The sequence below is a fragment of the Corylus avellana genome, chromosome ca8 (genome assembly GCF_901000735.1).
Source record: "Corylus avellana chromosome ca8, CavTom2PMs-1.0".
In the NCBI taxonomy this organism is placed as follows: domain Eukaryota; kingdom Viridiplantae; phylum Streptophyta; class Magnoliopsida; order Fagales; family Betulaceae; genus Corylus; species Corylus avellana.
Window position 1 is genome coordinate 2,286,248 of NC_081548.1, and position 20,756 is coordinate 2,307,003.

Consider the following 20,756-nt stretch of genomic DNA (forward strand, 5'->3'; position numbering starts at 1 on the left):
CAATTTACTCCTCCATAAATCATGCCTTGAGCTGCCTCCCCAAATACAACAACACCCCTTCCACCACCCAAACCACACCCTTTCTCTTGTGAAGCCACAGAAAAAACTTTGTAATGCTTGCGGTAAAAACTGCAATGCATACCCCTTTTACCAATGCAGTGAGTGCGATTTCAATCTTGATTTCACATGTGCTACCTGCTCACGAATTAATTACATTGAAGACTGCCAACATGCATTCATCTCTTTCTTTAACCAAATCCAGTTCACTTGCCAAGCTTGTGGTGAGGAAGGCAATGAGTTAGCCTCCCTATGTAGCATATGTCAACTCTTGATTCACAGTAAATGTACTCAATTTTCACGCATCATCGGAATTACAAGTCATGATCACTCACTCACTCTCATCTACTCTCTTTCTCAAGTCAAAGAGCACAAGGATATATTTTGTAATCTCTGCTATCAAAAAGTGAAGACAAAGTATGGAGCATATTATTGTAAGGAATGCAGTTACGTGGCCCACTTGGCATGTGCATTTAAATATGAAGAAGATGTAGATTTCAAGTTGCTGCGTGAGGAATTAGAAACAAATGTTATGGAGTTTGAAGGGGCTGAGCAGATACAACATTTTAGCCATCGACATGATTTAATTCTTAACAACAAGAAGCTCAAGAAGGATGAGCTTTGTGATGGCTGTACAAGACTAATCTCCACTCCGTTTTACAGTTGTACACAATGCAATTTTTTTCTCCACAGTAAATGTGTTCAACTACCAAAAACTAAGCGGCATCCACTTCATCCACACCCCCTCACCCTCCTTAGCGCACAATCATTTTTTCGTCTTGGTTTGTTCTCATGTAATGCTTGTCAACGTCTCAGCAACGGCCTCTTCTATAGATGTGTAAAGTGTGATTGCAACTTTGACCTTCAATGTTGTTCAATTCCGGAAACCTTGAAACATAAAGGTCACCAACACCCTCTCTCCCTTGCTGTTAATTTTAATAGAAGATGTCATGTTTGTAATTTCACTTCTGATGACAAACCTTGCGTGTTTGTATGCACTAATTGCGATTTCGCCTTGGGTTTCGAATGTGCAACTCTTCCGCTCGTAGCTAGGCACAAAGATGACGATCATCTCCTCAAGCTCACCTACAGTGCTGAAGCTCATTGTGCAGAATACTATTGTCTAATTTGCGAAAAAGAAAGAGATCCCAAACAATGGTTCTATTATTGTGCTCAATGCGACTTTCCTGCTCATTCCCGATGTGTTTTAGGGAAATATCCATACATTAAGTTTGGAAGTACTTTCACATCCTACTATTATCACAAGCAGCACCCTCTCACTTTTGTTCCAAAGATTGAGTCGTCTCCTCCATGTGATGCTTGTGGTAAGACTTTCGATGACTTGGCCCTAGAATGCACTCAGTGCAAATGCACTGTCCACTGCTCTCGTGAGTGCCTTGAAAAAATAACTGGCAAACGCTCTTTGAAGTGATGATTGGAGAAAGTCAGCAACAGAGATTTCGGAGTTTACTAACTATTATAAAAGTTTTTTCTCTTGAGAGGTTTAGTTATATGTTTAATTAATTATCTAAGTTCATGAAAATAGAATTTGGTCAAGAAGTTGTCAAATATGTATTGTATATTGTGTTTACGCATATGGAGTTTGCTGATGCATGATATTAATGAAAATGTTATTTCTCTTAACAGGTCTAAGGGAAAGGTTCTCTTCGATTGTGAATGTCGATTTACACCTTTGAATACTTGTGTTTAAGCTAAAGTTCTTTTTTTTTTTTTAATCAATATTTAGAGCCCCAGTCCCTATGTTATTCTCATTTCTGACATAACAGGATCTTTTTCTATATCATGCGATTAAAAAAACAAAAATCTGGACAAATATTGTATATGAATTGAAAAAACAAAACCAACCGTTTGCTCGAAACACATACACTTGTACAGCTACAGCAATATGCTACAGCCACGTACACAGCTACGTGTCCAAGAACAACAACCTGGCAATTCTGCCTTTTTAAACCAACACAAAACACACCCCACAAAATGCGAGAGAGAGAGAGAGAGAGAGCATGGCCGGAGGAGACGAGGAGTGGAGGAAAAATGCAGAAACCCACAAAATGAGTCCGGAGGATGTAAAAGCCGCGGGAGTAGAGGGCTCCAAAAGGCCCCCCGGTCACCAACCGGGCGGAGTACTGCACCAGAGGCGCACTTTTCCTTACAGCTATACCACCATGACCATTGGCGGCCTCCTTATCACTGCTGCCGTCGGATACTTCGTCTTATACGTCAAGAAAAAACCCGAAGCCACCGCCGGTGATGTCGCCAAGGTGGCCGTGGGAGCCGCCAAACCTGAGGACACTCGCCCAAGGAAGTAGAGCTAATGGCAGTGTGCGTACGCTTGGGGGTTTTGCTTGTAAAAATGTTATTTTGTGGACTCTTAATTTGCAGGTTTTTCTTTTTTGGGTATGGAGAATGATGGACCAAATGTCTACTTGTTCCGTACTCTGGATATGATCTGATTATATGTATTTGAATTTGCTTACAATAGTAGCCACTTTTAGAATAATTTTCAAGTAAATCCCTTGGGAACTATGATGGAATTGGTGTCAACTTAAACTTATAATCTATTTTTTTTCCTCCTTCACTGCACCGCCACCATTTTTTTTTTTGTTTCTCAGATCTTTTTTTAAAAAAATCAACCAAGTCGAACCCAATTCTGATATTTCGAGCCAATTTCCTTCTGTTCTGGACTCTTATCGGAGCCGATATCCACTATTATTGAGAAGGATAAAGATTTCTACTAACAATTCTCTTATGGACCCTACTTGCCTGGCTCTTAGCCCAATATAATTCATCCCCACAATTAAAGATTAGCAATTCAAACCAGCAATTTCCTGGAGATTTGAATCGGAGAAGGAAAAAGCAGCCAAGTCGATCGACACTAAGACCTTACTATTGAAATTGTATCATCACACTTTCATCAATAGTTGACACCACTTGCTGGAATCTATGCACTTGGCTATTATTTGTAGTGGATGCTGAGATTTTGAATAGGGTAGCGGCAGCTCAACTCAATCCAATCTCTAGTTTTGGGGATCATGAATTAGATTGGGCTCTTTGCCATCCTCCAAGACCTAAGATCAAATCATGTTCACTACAACGGGGGAATGGAGGTTCAACTTATATCATGTTTACAGATTAATCCCTTGGTAGAGTTTTGTGAGAATGGAGAAGGATACCATCAATTGTGTTCAAATTATGTCGATTGATTTTTAGTTTTAATTTATTGCACTGTAATGACTGTTTTTGGGATGTTTGGAGTTGCCCACTCCCCTCCTCTTGTAGTTTTATTTTATGTTTAATGCAATGATTATCTTGCTCAGAATATAGATACAACAAGAACATATATGTAGTCGTCACACTCCACATTTTTATTCATCTAACTTTTATTCATTTCTAGACTGAAAATCAGTCCAAAGACCAACCCATACTATATTCATGAACAGAATGACAAAAGTTGAAATTACCCTAGCCCTAAATTCTATGCAACACAGTAACAAGATCACCTAAACATCCTTATGGATCATTCAACATAAGTAAACAAAATAGGTTGCCTAGGTGTATTTCATTGTAAGCTTATTAATTGCTACCAAATGCTCCAGAATTTATCACTCACCCTGCAAGGTTACCTTCCCGCGTTTCTCTGCTTTGGACTTGTTTTTCCGGTTAAAAGATTTTGCTTGCCAATCTTCTGGGATGCGCAGCAGGACTACCAAGAAAAAACAGCAAATATATAATGTCAATCTTACTCAAAACCTACACAAGTCCGGCTACCAAAAAGAAGAAAAAAAAAATTCTAGGAGAATCTTCTTTAAGAATTAAACAGATAAAAGCTACTATAACAGCCAAGTCATGCCCTTCCTTCTCACAATTCAAAATTGAGTACAGTGTTACATCTGAAAGGGATAATGGTACCTTAATTGTAAAGTTTACAAAGATAAGTTTTTTTGCAGCCTTTTAAAGAAAATGACCATCGAACAAACCTGATCACACTTATTAGTCAATCTTCACTGATGAGTAGATGAGCCTTGTGAACCAAAAGCATGCGTAAAATCCGATGGTACCAGTTAGAACAAAAAATGCATATGAGGCAATTAGCATGTATCCAAAGTAAAATATCGCTGAGACCAGCTTTGTGATTTCAAGCTTAGTGAAGAAGTAGAATGTTGCATAGAGGAAAAGGTACAGTGCGGAAGAGCCTGATGTAAGGTAAGACCTCCACCACCACAGATAGTCCTCGCTGCACAGTTGGAAGTAGCAGAGCACGACGGTTATTTCGGCGCACGTGACCACGAGGATGACGAAGACCAAGAAGAGAAAACCAAAGATGTAGTAGAACTGATTCAGCCAGATTGAGGTAAGGATGAAGAAAAGTTCGATGAAAACTGCCCCAAATGGGAGTATTCCTCCAATCAGAATCGAAAATGATGGGTTCATATACCAGGCCTGCTCAGGAATCTGCCTTGGGATTTTATTTGTCTTCACGGGATCCTCGATTGCTGGTTTCTTGAACCCAACATAGCCACCTACAAACACAAGTGGGACTGAAATCCCAAACCATAAGAAGATCAGAGCAAACATAGTACCAAATGGCACAGCCCCAGATGATTTCTGTCCCCATATGAGAGCATTTAAGACAAAGAAAATGGCAGAGACGATCGCTGGGAACATCACTGCAGTCCTGAAAGCAATTCTCTTCCATTCTGTTCCTTTAAACATCTTGTATAAACGGGCAGAGGTGTAACCAGCAAAAAGGCCCATGAAGACCCAAAGCAAGAGCATGGCTGTCATGAGACCACCCCGGTTAGACGGGGAAAGGAAGCCAAGGATGGCAAAGATCATAGTTACCACTATCATCCCCAAAAACTGAACACCAGTTCCAACATAGACACAGAGCAAGTCTGAATTATTTGGGGGCCTGAAGACATCCCCATGCACGAGCTTCCATCCTGTCTCTTCTTGGGCTTCTTCTTGGGTCTCAAGTTCATTGTACTTGGAGATGTCACGGTAAAGTGTTCGTAGCATTATCATTGCCACCATGCCCGAGAGAAAGAGAACAATCATCAAAGAATTGACAATTGAGAACCAGTGAATCTGGTCATCGCTCATTAGAAGATAGGCATCCCATCTAGATGCCCACTTCACATCACTCTCCTGAAAGGAAGAGATGAGAGAGAACATTATAAATAATGATAGCACCCCAGTCATAAAAGGACCAAGTAAGTTCAACACTACCCATTAGTGTTCAGCTAATCAGAGACAATAAAAATGATGATGATGATGACAATAAAAGAAATTTAATGATCAATAGAAAATGTTAAAAGTAAGCTATAATTCATAATAGGAACTTACCAGGAAATCAACATCATAAGTGAATATAATCTCTTTTTTCTCTTCAACCTCTTGAGGGGAGTTGGAATTAGCAACTGTGTGTTTTGCATGAGGATCACAGGTTATTAAACGAGTCTTCTCATCCCACTTCCCTTCATATTCATGTTTAACACTGTATTCATCCAGCAACCAAGTAACATCACCACCAGATACTACGGGATCCAAGAATCAGCAAGGTTATCATTTAGTAAGAAAGAAGGGACCCAGAAAACAAAAAAGTTACCTAAATGGTTTAACCTCAAAACCCACAATTCTTGCAGAGTCGGTTTGCAAATCTCTATGAAACTTCACAGTAAATGCCAAATGGTTGTGGATAAAATACTTTTCACCCTTGGTCTGTTCACAATCATTTAAAGTAAGAAAAAGAAAAAACTTGCACATTCACAAGAAAACACCTTAATGCTAATAAATAAAGTATATACCCCAGCAAATTGGCCTTTGAGCCCAACAAAATAGCCAAGCTGATAAACAGTAGGAGATTCCTGATCCAGCCTTCGTGTGGGAACAACCAGCGGAAGATTATCGAGGATCCTGTCACATGCATGGAAGATCCATTAACAGAATGCAACTTCAAAGCAGATCAAACAGACAGCAAATATATATTTGATATGAATTAATCCCATACATGTTGACCCGGTACTCATCATTGATCTTCTCTTTAAACTCCTTTGCCGATTTGGCATCAAGTGTAACCCGGCCAACAACATTGCACATTTGCGGTTCTCGCATTTTGAACTGCCACCAAAAAAAGATCAGTCAACTAAAAAAGGTCAATAATCGTGGAATTATTAAGCATGTTTAGCCTCACATGAATATAATAAAAACTCACCACATAGGGGGAGTTTTCAATACGATCACCTCGAAGTACTTCCCCAAGATTCTCTGCACTGTCCACTATCTTTTCAGGCCGAGGATAAGGAAGAGAATAATAAGAGTAAGGAAGCTGAGTCTTTATAGAAGTCAATTTGTTCACTTTCACTTTCAGAATATCACCCTGCATCCAGAGACCCCTCAGAAAAACTTATTCGTGATTATTTTCAAATGATTCTCACACGTGTTGGCACAAGAGAGAAACTCCAAGCACCATAGAGAGAGTCAGGCATTTGTACTTGTTGAATAATGGCAAACATGATAGAACGAGTAATATAGTTAAGACAACATGAATTACTAAGCATGTATCAATGCAGGCATATATTTTCTAATGAATACCCATATCTTGGCACATATAAAGAATCAAGAGCCCCACTTGAGAAAGTCATATGTGTCATAACATTATCAAGTCGGCCACAGTCCAATATTTTAATTGACATTTGACGAATGACCAATGCCATGGACCCAGTAGCATGGTTCAAAATATATGAACTTTTTTTTTATAAGTAATTGACCCAAGGAGAGGGGAAATATATCAACTTATGAGCACGTCTTGCCATGAAGCCATCTTTTACTTTCTAATATTCTAATTTTCTGGAACACTTCTCAATTTTCTCTTTTCTTTATTCCCATAGAAGTTAATTACAAATTGAATGGATGAATCCCAGACCTTTTCCCCAAAATTCCTCCCACATCTCACAGTGATATGCGCACGGGGAAAATAGTAGTTGTGATGACAATAACAAGGAACAACAAAAAATAAACTATGGCAACTTTTTTTTTTTATTGAGGGTCAATTAAGAGAACTTACATAATGAAATAAAGCTAATATGGTGAATTCAAAGCTTCATGCTATCTTCTATTACTTAGATATAGTGAGTAGATAGATAGTAACTGTGATAGCTGGAAAGTTATGAGCCATAAAGATAAACTACTGGTTAATCCCTACACATTGTGGCAAATAAGTACTTATTTGCCACAATTTTCACTTAAAAGCTATAAAAGAATGTTAGAATGTCATAATTACACAAATCTTTAAAGAATTTCTTTTTTCTTTTTTTTTTTAAAAAAAGTATCTATTCAAAGAGCTCCAAATTCTATCCTAAATGCTCTTGCATTCACAATAATCCACAGATCATCCTCTACCACCATCAGTAATCCGCTCAGTTATGTCAAGACCTCTAATTGAAAAATTCCGTCAAAGTTCTTGCAACCTCAAACGCACTGAACCGGAAATGACAAAACTACTTCCACAAAGTACGTGTTTGGTTGCCGAGGAAGAGATTTTCTCCCTCTAAATCTCAAAACTCCTAAAATTTTTGAGATCCGGTGATAGAATTACCTCCATTCACCTGAGTCTAACACAGTTACAATAAAACTATCTCAATTGAGGTTTCATATGCTCACAATTCAATAAGATTATACAAACCTATGCTTTAAACTTCTACTTTCTTTCCATTTTTCCATTCCTCTGTTTTCTCAGCATCCAAACAAATCCACGACATTTCCCTCTCAGATCCGAGGTATGCATTCAGATCAATCACTTTACACGTGCATATATGAGATGTGTGTGTGTGTGTGTGTGTGTGTGTGAGAGAGAGAGAGAGAGAGAGAGAGAGAGAGAGGTGACCTTCTGGAAGTCCTCGGGAGCGACGCCGGGGAGATAGAAGCAGTGGCCGCCATGGATCAGAACCAGAAGGAGCGCAGAGATCGCGAGTGTACGGCCGGCGAAAGATCCCCGAAACGCCATGGCGCTTCGTTTCACAGAGAGAGAGAGGGAGAGAGAAAGAGAGATCTAAGATAGTCTTCGTGGTTGTTTTAAAAGGCAATTACGGAAGGAATGAGAAGGGAGAGCTAGGACAGGACTAGATCTACTCTCCGGTATGGCTGGGTACGGTGACTTTAGGTTACGGTCTATTTCTGCCACGTCATCATTTGAAAAATAGATATGGTTTTTTTCACCATGCTAAAGGAATTGAGATTTTCGGCTGCCATGAGGCAGTCCACTTTTTTTAAAAAAAAAAAAAATTGTTTTTTAAATTGAAGAAGAGAAATATTAAAGAAAAATTTAAATTTGAGATATTATCACTAAATTTGATGTATTAGAACTAAATTTAGGATGATAAAATCCATTTTAAATGATACCATCCTTAAAGGGTTAACCTTTCACCCCTAGGTTTTAGTTTTAAATCCAAAATTAAATTTTGAAGCATTAGAAACTAAATATTAATTCATAAAAATTTAACAAAAAAACAAAATCTAGCATGACTAGGAAGAGAGAGATTTTTCTACAAATTTTTTTTTTTTTTAATAAAATCACATCAGACTTTGGCAGACACTTGTCTGACTCTTAGCAGCCTAATAGCAGAACTCATGCTCAAGGGATGAAAATTAGGACCCAAAAGGCGAGGGGCTATTAACTGCTCGCTAACCATTATAACCGCTAACCACCTTAACAGTGATTAGTAAAAATCGTTAACCGCATTTTTATATAATATATATTTTTATAATAATAATAATAATATTTATACTTATAATATAATCATTAAATTACAATTTTTTTGAGATAATTAAATCACAATTTAAGTATTAATATATTATTACTATAATTTATATGATTATATCACATGATAAATTGATCATTAAATCATATGACCATATAATATGACATAACTCATAAGTCATTGGTAAATTTTATGTTGCGTAGAAGGTGACTTATAAGGATTTTGAAAATTTTATTTATATGTTGTGTTTAATTCCTGGTTTAAAACATTAGTAAATGTTAATTATTAACAAATTATGAAATGTATTTAAAGACTTTTTTTTTAGTACAAGTAAATGTAAACTAATGTAAATTTGTGGTCAAATATTTTAGATTTTTTAATATAGGCTCTTTATACTAATTTGGCCAATTTGAGGTTTATATAGCAAATTTTGATGGTAAAATGACCCTAAAATGCAAAAAGAATTAAAAAAATTCAAAAAAAATTAAAAAAAAAAAAAAAAAGAGGAAAAACTATTAAAGTGAGCTGAAAAAAACCCAACTCTCAAAATTTGCCCAAAAAGCCCAACTTGTAGAAAGCAGTTAGTGGAGACGGTTATTTATTTATTTAATAACCGCCCAGTGGTTAAACGTCTTTTCACCCCTAAAGAAAATATTATTTTCCACTCATTTCTTAGTCTCATTTTATATCTGTCATGACGTGTGTTTAAGTGGTTATATTTTTGGGTTAAATATTAAATTAGTCCATGGGGTTTCATAACTTTATTTTTTCTCCCCTAGGGTTTCATTTTTATCACAAGAGGTTCCTGTGGTTTTGATAAGTGATCAAATTAGTCCATCTGTTAGTTGACCGTTAGTTGACTGTACGGACTGACACGTGGACCAATCAAACGTCGACACGCGGCACATATATTAATTTTTTTTTAATTAAAAAAAAAATGTTTTTTTTTTTTAAATTAAAAATATATTAAAAAAAAAAAAAATCGGACGAGAAACTCATTACCCGGTTTAGATCGATTTTTTTTTTTAATATATTTTTAATTGAAAACATTTTCCAATTAAAAAAAATTAAGTAATATATGTGCCGCGTGTCGGCATTGTTCAGTCGCGTGTCGAGGGCAACGATCAACTAGCGGTCAACATATCAGATGAACTATTGTCGCTATCCACCATACGAATAAAAATGAAAACAGGAAAAAAAATAAAGTTGTGAAACTACAGGGGGTTTTGGAGTATTTAACCCTATATTTTTAGCAAAAAAACATTTTATGAAAAATTACAATTTTTTATTTAAAAAAAAAAAAAAAAAGTGGTTAGATTTTTATTTTTTTAAGTGGTAAACGTAAAAAATTACTTAAAATAAATCTTATCAACATATATAACATGAATATAATAAATATATGTGAAGAGTATTTTTAATTTATGAGCATTTACACTCAAGTAGGAAGGCTATTTTAGTTAACCAAAATGCAAATTCGGGCAAAAAGTCAACCAGTTCCGACTACTTCAGCAAAAAATTTGTTGAGTTTTTTATTTTTTTATTTTTTTTTCAGGGATTTTTTTGTCTTATTAAAAAAAATTATGGTCAATTTTGTATTTTTTGTTGCCTTAAGAAAAACATTAACAATTTTTTACTAATTTGAAGAAACATTGTCCTAATTAAAAGCTTAAATGAGATATTATCAATTAGAGATCCGGCTTGCATGAACTATCGCATGCATGCAGTTAGTGGAAAACGGTGTCTAGGTTTAAAAAAAATATATATATAAAATTCATTAAAACTAACTTAAAAATTATACAACAATAATAATTAAAAAACTAAAAAAAAAAAAAAAAAGATTTCAGAGAGAGAGGAGGCGGAGAGCGAGAGAGAGTGAACCAAGAGGCAAAGAGAGGAAGAGGTGGCACCGTTCCGGCAGGAACTGGTCGGATTTGCAGGCATACTTCGGTGAACCATTGTTAGAGCCCGGAGGCCTCTAAACTCAAAACTCCATTTCAATTGGTATAAATTCTGGGTCCTATTTCATATGGGTATTGAATTTGGGGGTTTCTTTTCTATTGATTTTTTGGATTTAGCTTGAGTTTGTGGATATTCTGTTTGGTTGCTAAGAAAATTTTGGGGAATGGAAAGAAAATGTCGGTTTTGGAAAGATTGTGAGTTTTATTGGGGGTGGTTCGTCCACCTCCATACCGGCCATTGAGTGGCTCCTTTGATTTTGATTTTGATTTTGATTTTTTTTTTTTACAGAAGAAAAGAAAAGAGAGCAACAAGAAGATGAAGATGATGTGCACCAGAGAAGAAAAGAAATGAACGAGCTGGAGAAGAAGAGGAGGAGCAACAAGAAGATGATGATGATGTGCAGTGGAGCTTTCTAGTCTTCTAATATTTTTATTTTTTAAGTTATTGATTTTATTAATATTAAATGAATTTTATATATATATATATTTTTTTTTTTAAAAAAAAAAGAACTATTTTTTTTATTACCTAAATGCAGTCATTTTTCATTGTCGCATGTAAGCCGGATCCATCATTTAGCAGGTAGTTTTGAAATTAGGATAGGACTTTTTTAAAAAAATATATATATAGTAATTAGGAGGGCAACAATTGGATACCAGACTAAATGAATTGAAAATACTTTGACTTTCAACAAACTCGAGGGAATCAACAACAAAATCAAAATTTCAACTCGAAATGACCTTTTCGACCTTCTAGCCCTTGTTGAAAACTTGAAATGACCTTTTTAGGTCTTTCGGACTAAGCCGAGCCTCGAATCTTTAGATATAGTAAATGTTGCAGATTTAGAAAGAGATGTAAAAATGGATATAGTTAACCCCACAAATTTTCTATGGAGAGAAGTGCTTGGTCTTCATCTTTTATTGAGTTATTGTCTGTTTCCGTATAAAAGATTGACAAATTTACCATTGAATATGAATAACTATAGGTGGGTTTCACATAGTCAAATAGTAACTTTGTAAAAGAGATGTAAAATAAATGAATAACACTTCTCATTCTATAGATTGGGCTTATTTTTAAGTACGTGAAAAAAACATGTTGTCCTATTAATACTATTAAAACAAAGCATGTGAGAAGCACATGCCCATTCTAAAAAATACATCTCACTTTTTTAGAGGCTAAATTGTAAGAATTCATATAACTCGGTTTATAAAAAATTTATGTCCAATAGTAAAATGTTGTGGATTCGGTTTAGTCCTGGTTCTGATTCCCAAGCCAAACTTAATTGTTGTTTTAGTATAATGCATTATTCATATTAATAAAAGTTCATCCTTTTTTTTTTAAGCCCAAATGATATATCCATGATGATTAAGAGCCTGTTTGAGATTTTGTTTGAGAAATAGAGCTTTTAAGTTAAAGAGAGCTTTTGGACAAAAGCTTCATTTTAAAACTTTTGCCAAAAGTGCGTTTTTAATATTTTTAGGCTTTTTGGACTCTTAAAAGCGCTTTTAATTTTTTTTACCAAATGAGTATTTTTTTTTTCTCCTTCTAACGGACTTTTTGAGTATTCAAAGCACTTTTAGGGCTATCAAATGCAATCTCAAACAGGCCATAAGTGATATTTAGAAATTTGATTTCACTTTTTTGGTATTTAAAAAATAAATTTCGGGTGAAAAAACAGCTTAAACTGAAATAAGTTTTTAATGATCTATCCCAAATTTTGATTTTTGAACATTTTATTTGACAAAAAAAAAAAAAAAATTGTAAAAAATAAAATGTAATGTTTTTTACTGAAATTACTTGTTAAGTTCCAAAATCATCTATCAAATATGTTCATTTATCTATTAAAAGATGTATACACAAAAGCTTTTGTAGATTTATTGCTACATTTTTTAGTCTACAAAATAAATAAATTATAAATCAATTAGTAATCTAGCAATTGGTCCCGTAGCTCAATCAGCTATAAACCACGCCTCATAAAGTGGAAGTTACTAGTTTGATTCCCCCCCTCCTCTTGTGCGGACATGTCAAAAAAAAAAAAAAAAAAAATCTAGCAATTGTTGTGCGAGTACTAAAAGGCTATCAAATCAGGTTTGGGCCGTTGCAAGTTTCATATCCATGAAAGAGCATAAAGCCCAACTCAATATAAGGTGGCCCAAAATTTCTATATTTCAAATGAAATTAAAATATTTAAAAAAGAGTGAAATGAAAATGAGTTATTCTATAACTAATGTCTATTGTGTTGCATATAATAATGTATATGATAACACGTCATTTTAAATTTTTAAACAACATTACAACATATTCACAATATAGCATCATGAAAACGGTTAAATGTAACAAAATAAAATTTTAACCATGAAATGACTCGCCTCTAAGGATAGAACCAGAATTTTAATTGAGAGGGGACAAAACTAAAATAATAATAATATTAAGGTAAACAATTAATTTCTGAAGGGTCAAACTCTAGGAAAAATAAAAAATTTGGAGAGATTAGTGCCCTAAAGCCAAAAGTAATTCCACCCTCCTCGCCTCCGTTTCACATAAAATAAAAGATGATTGTATTCCTTCATTAGAATGCCTCCATACGCTCCCAATATGGTTTTTTATTTTATAGGAAAATGTTTGTGGTATTACAACTTTTATGATAATTTTATTTATAAACTTACGTGACGTGAATTAGCAAGTCAGTTTATAAATGTGTTACATAACTGTTCAAATTTTAGTAACTAATGTTATAAGTGTCTATTAATTCATGAAGATCTTACTTTGTAATCATTATATTTTCTCTCTAACCGTAAATCAAAATAAATGGTACGAACAAAAAATATGTACAAAAATGTGCAAATAATATTTTTTTTTCCCCCTAATTGGCATATAGCCTTATTTCTGAAGTTTCATTATTATCAGGTTTTTTTTTTTTTTTTTTCTTTCCAAAATTTTGTGATTAATTCGTTGAAGGAAAACTTCAGTTGAAAAGCCCAAACCCAAAGGAAGAGGACGTTGCTTGGGCCGAGCCCCTCGCAAAGGACGTGATGGGCCACAATGTACAGAAAAAATAAAAAGTATTAGTCTCCTACTCTCCTTTCTTTATTCTGCAAGGACAAATCATTTTTTCTAAGTTAGGTTTGTTTGTTTCGGTGTAAAATGTTTTCGGTTGATTTTTTGATTTTTTTGATTTTTTAAGTGGCTTTATATTTGTTTAGAACTCTGAAAATGGTTCAAAAATTATTTATACTGTTTGACCCGTACAGAAAATTTCCAAATATTTCTTATAAACAGTTGCAAAGGAAAGACGGCAAATAGGATTTGCGAAGAAAAAGAGTGTGAGAATAAAAGACCTTCAAAGATGGGATTAAGATCCATTGCAATTGCTTATTTACATTGCTTGCAATTTAGGTAGACAATTGTGAGAAACTTCTTGTGGGGCCCATCTAGTCAGGCAAATGTTTAGGTAGCTTGAGACCTACTTGGGTAAATAAGTCCCCTAAAAGGCCCTCTCACAATTGTCTACCTAAGAATGTGGGAAAACGATGAAAAATGGATTGCATATATGAGAAGTGTATTTTACTTTACTTTCTCGTGAAAGTTATTTTTCTTAATAAACAGAAAAAATTTTCTCAAGTCGACCAATATTTTACGCTAAAACAAACAGGCCAATAAGAGAAATTTTTTTTTCAATTGCAGTTTCAAGTAGGGGTGTAAACGAGCCGAGCTTGAGCGAGCTTCCCTTGTTCAAGCTTGGCTCGTTTAAATTTTACTCGAGCTCGAGCTCGAGTCGAGCATAAGGGCGAGCCAAAAAAATCGAGTTCGAGCTAATAATAAGTCGAACCGAGCCAGCTCGCGAGCTGGCTCTTATATTTAATGTTTTTGTTTTAAATTTTTTTTTTTTTAACTTCAAGTACTCTTAAACGGCTTAAGAAGTTAGTTTGCATATGAGCATTTGCTTAACCTGACTAATCGAGTATGGAGCCTGAGTCAATACAGTAAGGCATTTGGTTTCAAAGAGAGAGGATATGCATCCTTTTATAAATAAGCAAACTTAGAAATTGATGTTTTCTTAACAATGTGGGACAAGTTAACATGTTGCATTCAAACTGCATTGGGACAACGCCACTTACAAAAAAAATATTTTTTTAACGTTTCTCTCTCAATCCCCCTCACTAGTCACAACGGATCTTCCACCTAAACTCTCATTTCCCACTCTCTCACTCTCACTCACCAGACAGGTAGTGATAGTGTTTGAGTTTGTTTGATTCTTCAATAGTTTATACCTTTCGCAATCTCCCTCAATAGTTTCTGCTTGATTCTTCTTCCTTTCGTTTGGATATGTTCTAATTGAATCAAGGTCTTTTTAATGATTGCTCTCTCTCTTTGATCATGAAGGGTCTAGAATTTTCCATTCTCTAACGCTTAAATATAAATGCAATTTTAAGGTTTTAATAATTATGAGATTTATAATTAATTATGTATTACTTAGTTTATATATATATATATATATACACACACACACTCGAGCTTATACGAGTTGTTCACGAGCTTAGCCGAGTCGAGCCGAGCTTGCTTCGTTTAATATTCGAGCTAGGATTTGTGTTCATGAAGTGCTTCATTTAATATTCGAGTTGAGCACGAGCCGAGCTTATGCGAGCCGAGCCCGAGCTTGCTCGCGAGACGCTTCGCTCACTTAACAGCCCTAGTTTCAAGTTCAACATAATGGAAGCTGAGACCAAAAAAAAATTGAACATAATGGTACCATATTTGCTCGATTGGATGCCCATATTTTTTGTAAAACCAAACTTACTCAAAGTCAACTACTCTTTTTAAAAAAATATTTTACAATTAATCCTTGCACTTTTCCATAAAACCTCGACAAGTATGCAACAATTCAGTTGAAGTATCCTTTCCCTTATTCAATTAAAAAAAAAAAAAAAAAAAAATCCGTTGAAGTAAATAACCCGGTTTAATTATCCTTATTTGATCTACCTGCCTCATACACTTTTCTTTTCTTTTTTTCTTTTTTTTTTTGGATAAAAATTAAATAATATGCCTCAAACCAGGTCAATCTTGAACTTTTGTATACGTTTGAGAGGTTTAAAAATATGTTTAACATTCAAAAAGTTCATTCGAATAAAAAAATACATGTTTGATAAAAAAAAAATTAAGAACGTTTTTAAGGGTCTAAAAAGCTCAAAAATGACAAAAAAAAAAATGCATTTTTGATAAAAGCTTAAAAATAAAAATTTTGCTAAAAAAAAGTTTTTTTACTTAAAAATTATATTTCTCAAACACAGTCTCAAACATGCTCTTAGTTTACAAACCAAAACCCTAAACAAATCCAAGTTTAACAGCCCAACATATTTATGGGTGGAATTTTGAGTTTGGATCCAAAATAAGCCGGCTTCCGAACAATAAAAGTCTCATATTAATTTCGTACTTAAGCGCGCGAGTTGGCTATCGAAACGGGGCAGTAGGTATCAAGATTCCAAAGAGAGAGGGAGCTATAGGGGGGGAAGGGGGCAAAGTTTTGATATGTAGGTGAGTAGTTAGTACAATCATGCCAAGCTTTTGGAGCATAAAACCTGGAGAGCACAAAACCAATTACCAAAAATGTGGAATTTATTCTAAAGAAGACACAAAGAGGTTGGTTGGGCATAAAGGGAGTCATTTGGTCCCCCAACATTGACCTTTTGCCAATGAAAAGCCCATCCACACCCCCAACCATTATAGGATTGGGACCCCCCCATCTTTCCATCATCATTAATTTATGACCCTTTTATTCTCACGCCTAATTTCACCACCAATCTCTCCCATGAAGCCACACATGGTGATAATCATTTGTCTAAGATGTGCCTTTTTGTGAAGCATTACAAAATTAAGAAAATTTAAAAATAAAAAACTATTTTGCTCTTTGGTAAAGCTCCACTTTCCAACAGTTCATGTGCATAGCAATTCTCTTTCTATTTTTTATTTATTTATTAAAATGTTTTTGTAACAATTTGGGACAAATGTTAGGTATATCTGCATTATTACTCTAAAAGAGCTAGTTAAATTGCAATTAGAGCTGCTAAAATCTCACTCATAAAACTCAGTATTATATAGTAATGAATCAATGAAAAACTTAGTACTCATGAACATGATTATAATTTACCCACTTAATATGACAATGCACCAGTACGCCCACAAGGTTTTAGTAGAAAGTACATAAATTGGTTTTTTGCTTTTTTGGGTCACTGGCATACTCGTTTGATAACACTTTTTTTTGTTCTTTTTATTTTTTGTTTTCTCTTTTCAAAACAATTTTGCAATTAGGTTTCTGAACTTTAAAAAGTGATATCGAGGCCCCACACATTACTATCGCGCGTTAAATTAGACACTTTTACATTTTTCTCTCCAAAATACCCTTGAAGTTATTAGTAAATAAAAATTAAAAAATACATAAGAATAACCATTTGCAAAAAGAATATTAAGGGGCTAATATGAAAAGGGTCACCCACTTTTTGGTTTTTTTAATAATTTTAATTTTGTTCAAATGGTTATTTTAAAATAAATTTAAGGTTATTTTTGAGAAAAAAAAAAATGTAAAACTGTTTGACACTCAATGGTAGTATAAGAGGCATTAATATCAATTTTTAAAGTTTGGAGGTATAAATGCAAAAATAATGATAGTTCATATGGTTAGAGTGTATTTTTTCCAAAACAAAATCAGTAACAAGCAACCAAAAATACAAAACACGCAAAACTGTTTTCACGGTCACAACATAACATTTTTCAAACAAGTAAAAAAAGAAAAAAAAAAAAAAAACCCTTAAAAAACATTAATAAATAGAGCAAAATACTTATAATTTTAGCAAATATTGGCAGCAGAAGTGGTTGACGGGACTATTATGAGGCAGTTGTAATAGATAAAGAGATCGCTTGGCGTCTGAAGATGAAAGGGACATTAATTGGTCTGAGAAACCAAGCACCCATAAAACGATGTGAGTAATGCATGGGCAACTATAGGTCCCCTACTCCTACCCCCACATCTTTTGCTTTGGGACCATGGGGCCAAATTAGGATTTTTTGCAAACCTACGTGTATATACATAAATACATAGATATTAAATTATTTGGCCATTTGGGGATGAAAAATTATTTATTGACGGGGCCATGATATAGAAAAAAATTAAAAAAAAAAAAAAAAAAAAAAAATTGGGACTACCAAAGACTCCTTGATTTTAAAGGTATCCACCCTCAAATGGAGAGGTAAGGATAAGAAGTATAGGTTACCATGAAAACATCTACTCAACTCTTTTTTTGTATGATAAAGTTGACTACATTTAGCAAAGCTTGTAAAATTTGGATAAAAATAAATAAAATTGGGTGTCTTATAGTGAGATTGTTATATAGTATGTTGAGACATTTTTTTAATCCAGAAACTTGAGTTTTGGACTCAACTATGTTGTATAAATAACCATTCACACTTGTAACATCTTTCTAATGTCGGGCTCAATATTATTTCACCCGCATGTGTTTACCCTACAATTTTATCAGCATTATGTTCCAAACAAAATCTCCAAACACTTTTCTCTTAGTTTGTTACGGTTAAATTTTGTTTCGAATTTTTATAAGCAAATACTAATATATATCTATTCATAAAACACGTAAGCAATTAAGCCTGATAAGTGATAGGGAGCTAAACAAATGAATCCATAAAATTTTTCAAACTAACATGACAGACGGTAAGTTGCAGTCAAGAGAGAGAGAATTGCCGCGTCAGTTTGAAAATTTTTCTGGATTCATTTGTTTGGCTCTCTAGCACTTCTCATTAAGCCTAATTCTCATTTTCTTTTTTTCTTTTTTTAATTGGTTAATTGGGATAGGCCAATTCACGCTTGGATATTGATTTGGCAAATTTATACAATGTGGTTCTTCGATGTTCGGAGAAACATGTGACTTTGTTTGTTAACTTTTTGTATTCTTTATTTTTCAAAACAAAAATATTAACAAACAATCTAAAACACAAAACATATATTAATTTTTTTTAATTTTTTAATTTTTTATATTTCATCATAACATTCTTTTAAACCAAACATAAAAAATACCCTCTTAAAAAAAAAATAAAAAAAATGAACAAACATATATAATTTGCATGGAGGTCTTGGGAATGATGTCCTACATACAGCTTTTGCATTGCTGTTGAGTTGATCTTTTGCAAAGCCATCTTTTTCGTTTGTGGTCCTGTCTTTATATCCCGCACATATGATGTTATGTTTAATGATGGTTTTTGTGGTCCAAGGTGATATAATTGGATAAAACAAGACATCAACCAACCATTATCATTAATTTTGGCCGATTGAGTTATGACTTTGAAGTAAAGTTCCTAGATTTCTCTTCCTTCTTCTTTCTTCTTTCTTCTTTCTTCTTCTTTTTATTATTATTTATTTAATTTTTTCAACCCACCAAATCACCAAGACTGAGTGAGATCTTCAACTTCCTTAATATGGAACCTATTTGGGCAAAGCAACTTTTTTGGCTTGTTTGCTTGTGTTAGAATATATTCTGATATATTTATATATGATTGACTTATATTTCATAGTATTGGTCAATTTATGTTTTTTTTATTTTTTATAAATCAATTTAAGTTACTTGTATATATTCAACTATAAATATAAATCTTTGTACTGTAAACAAAGTTAATGAGAGTATAATGTATCTGTGTAACCCCGAGGACTATTCAAAATTCAAAATGATAGATTTGGAATATATTTTGACATTTTGGTTATTTATTTTTTATTTTTTTTGGTTTCCTTTCCCTATTTATTTTCTTCTGTTGCAACAGGGACATAAATTAGCAGAGAGAGAGAGAGAGAGAACAACATACTTTTACACATAAAATGTGAAATCATAAATTCATGCAGTAGAAAATTCATTTTACCATATTTGTTCAAGTTTGCTTTTAATTTGAAGGAAGAATTTTAGAGAGATTTTTTTTGTTAACCTATGTCCAATAATGCCTTATTAATGGTAGACATATTCAAAGTATATCTCATCCATAAAGAAGAAAAATATATTGTGAAGTAGACTTTAATTGACCTGTCTAACTTGGCAATCTTCGAAAAAAAAAAAAAAAAAATTACAGTTCTTTTCATATAATAAATCTCTTGAAAATGGCATTCCCTAGACCTACTTGATATAAACACAGGTTAAGGGAGCATCACAGAGATGGATCTATGGGGGGGACTGAGAGTGGCCTTGGCCCCTCCCCCCACCCCAAATCACAAGAAAAAAAAAAAAAAATTTAAGCAAAATAAATAAATAAAGGTATTTTTTTGCTAATTGGTCTATTCCCAAATTAAAAGCTGGATTCGTCTCGAAGAATGGGTAGTATTGGAAATTTTGCTATATATATGAGAAGTGAATAATGATGAGCATGCTAATAGTAAATAGACATTACTACATGTTTATTTGATGTACTACAGAAGTTAATAGAGAACTTTGAAAATAATTATATGCTTTGTTTGAGTGTGTTTTGTTTGATTTTTATTTTTTCTTGAAAAAAATGTTTTTATGCAACATAAAAGTGAAAACTGTTTTTAGAAATGTTTTGTATTTAAATTGTTTGTTTGGAAATTTACATCTAACACAATTGAATCCCACTTGCTTAGGAAGAAGTAGAGATTAAATTGGGGTTTTGTGATATAAATGTGAGATGATTGAGACAATCAACACCAAAAGGAGAGGAGAGAGCACCCCCATGTGAACAAAAGCTTGGTCCCTCATAGATGATGGGTGAAACTAAATTTAAAATTGAAGTACCAACACCTTATGGTGATTTGGTACATCTCATTCATTACATCCATCAACCATATGTATTATTTATCACTAAAATTGGCAATGATGCATACATTATGTCTTATGATTTTGGGGGGATAGTCCTATACATAGTCCACTCTATATGTTTGTATAAAGCGGGAAAAGTGGTCAATTT

At 33.8% G+C, this 20,756-nt stretch overlaps 1 protein-coding gene across 2 annotated transcripts; it reads right to left on the reverse strand.

The window, feature by feature from the left end:
• Positions 1 to 3,434: 3,434 nt before the first annotated feature.
• LOC132189253 (transmembrane 9 superfamily member 8) lies at positions 3,435 to 8,200 on the reverse strand. 2 transcript variants are annotated; one of them, XM_059603905.1, is made up of 8 exons: positions 7,961 to 8,200; positions 6,290 to 6,454; positions 6,086 to 6,195; positions 5,883 to 5,991; positions 5,684 to 5,796; positions 5,422 to 5,572; positions 4,053 to 5,223; positions 3,435 to 3,778 (listed from the first exon to the last, which is right to left on the reverse strand). In XM_059603905.1, exons 1-7 carry the CDS (start codon positions 8,078 to 8,080, stop codon positions 4,066 to 4,068), a joined length of 1,926 nt encoding a protein of 641 aa, XP_059459888.1. In that variant the 5' UTR covers positions 8,081 to 8,200; the 3' UTR covers positions 3,435 to 3,778; positions 4,053 to 4,065. The 2 variants fall into 2 exon arrangements, with proteins under 2 accessions (XP_059459888.1, XP_059459887.1); XM_059603904.1 differs by lacking the exon at positions 3,435 to 3,778 and having other exon boundaries at positions 3,854 to 5,223.
• Between the last annotated feature and the right edge of the window lie 12,556 nt (positions 8,201 to 20,756).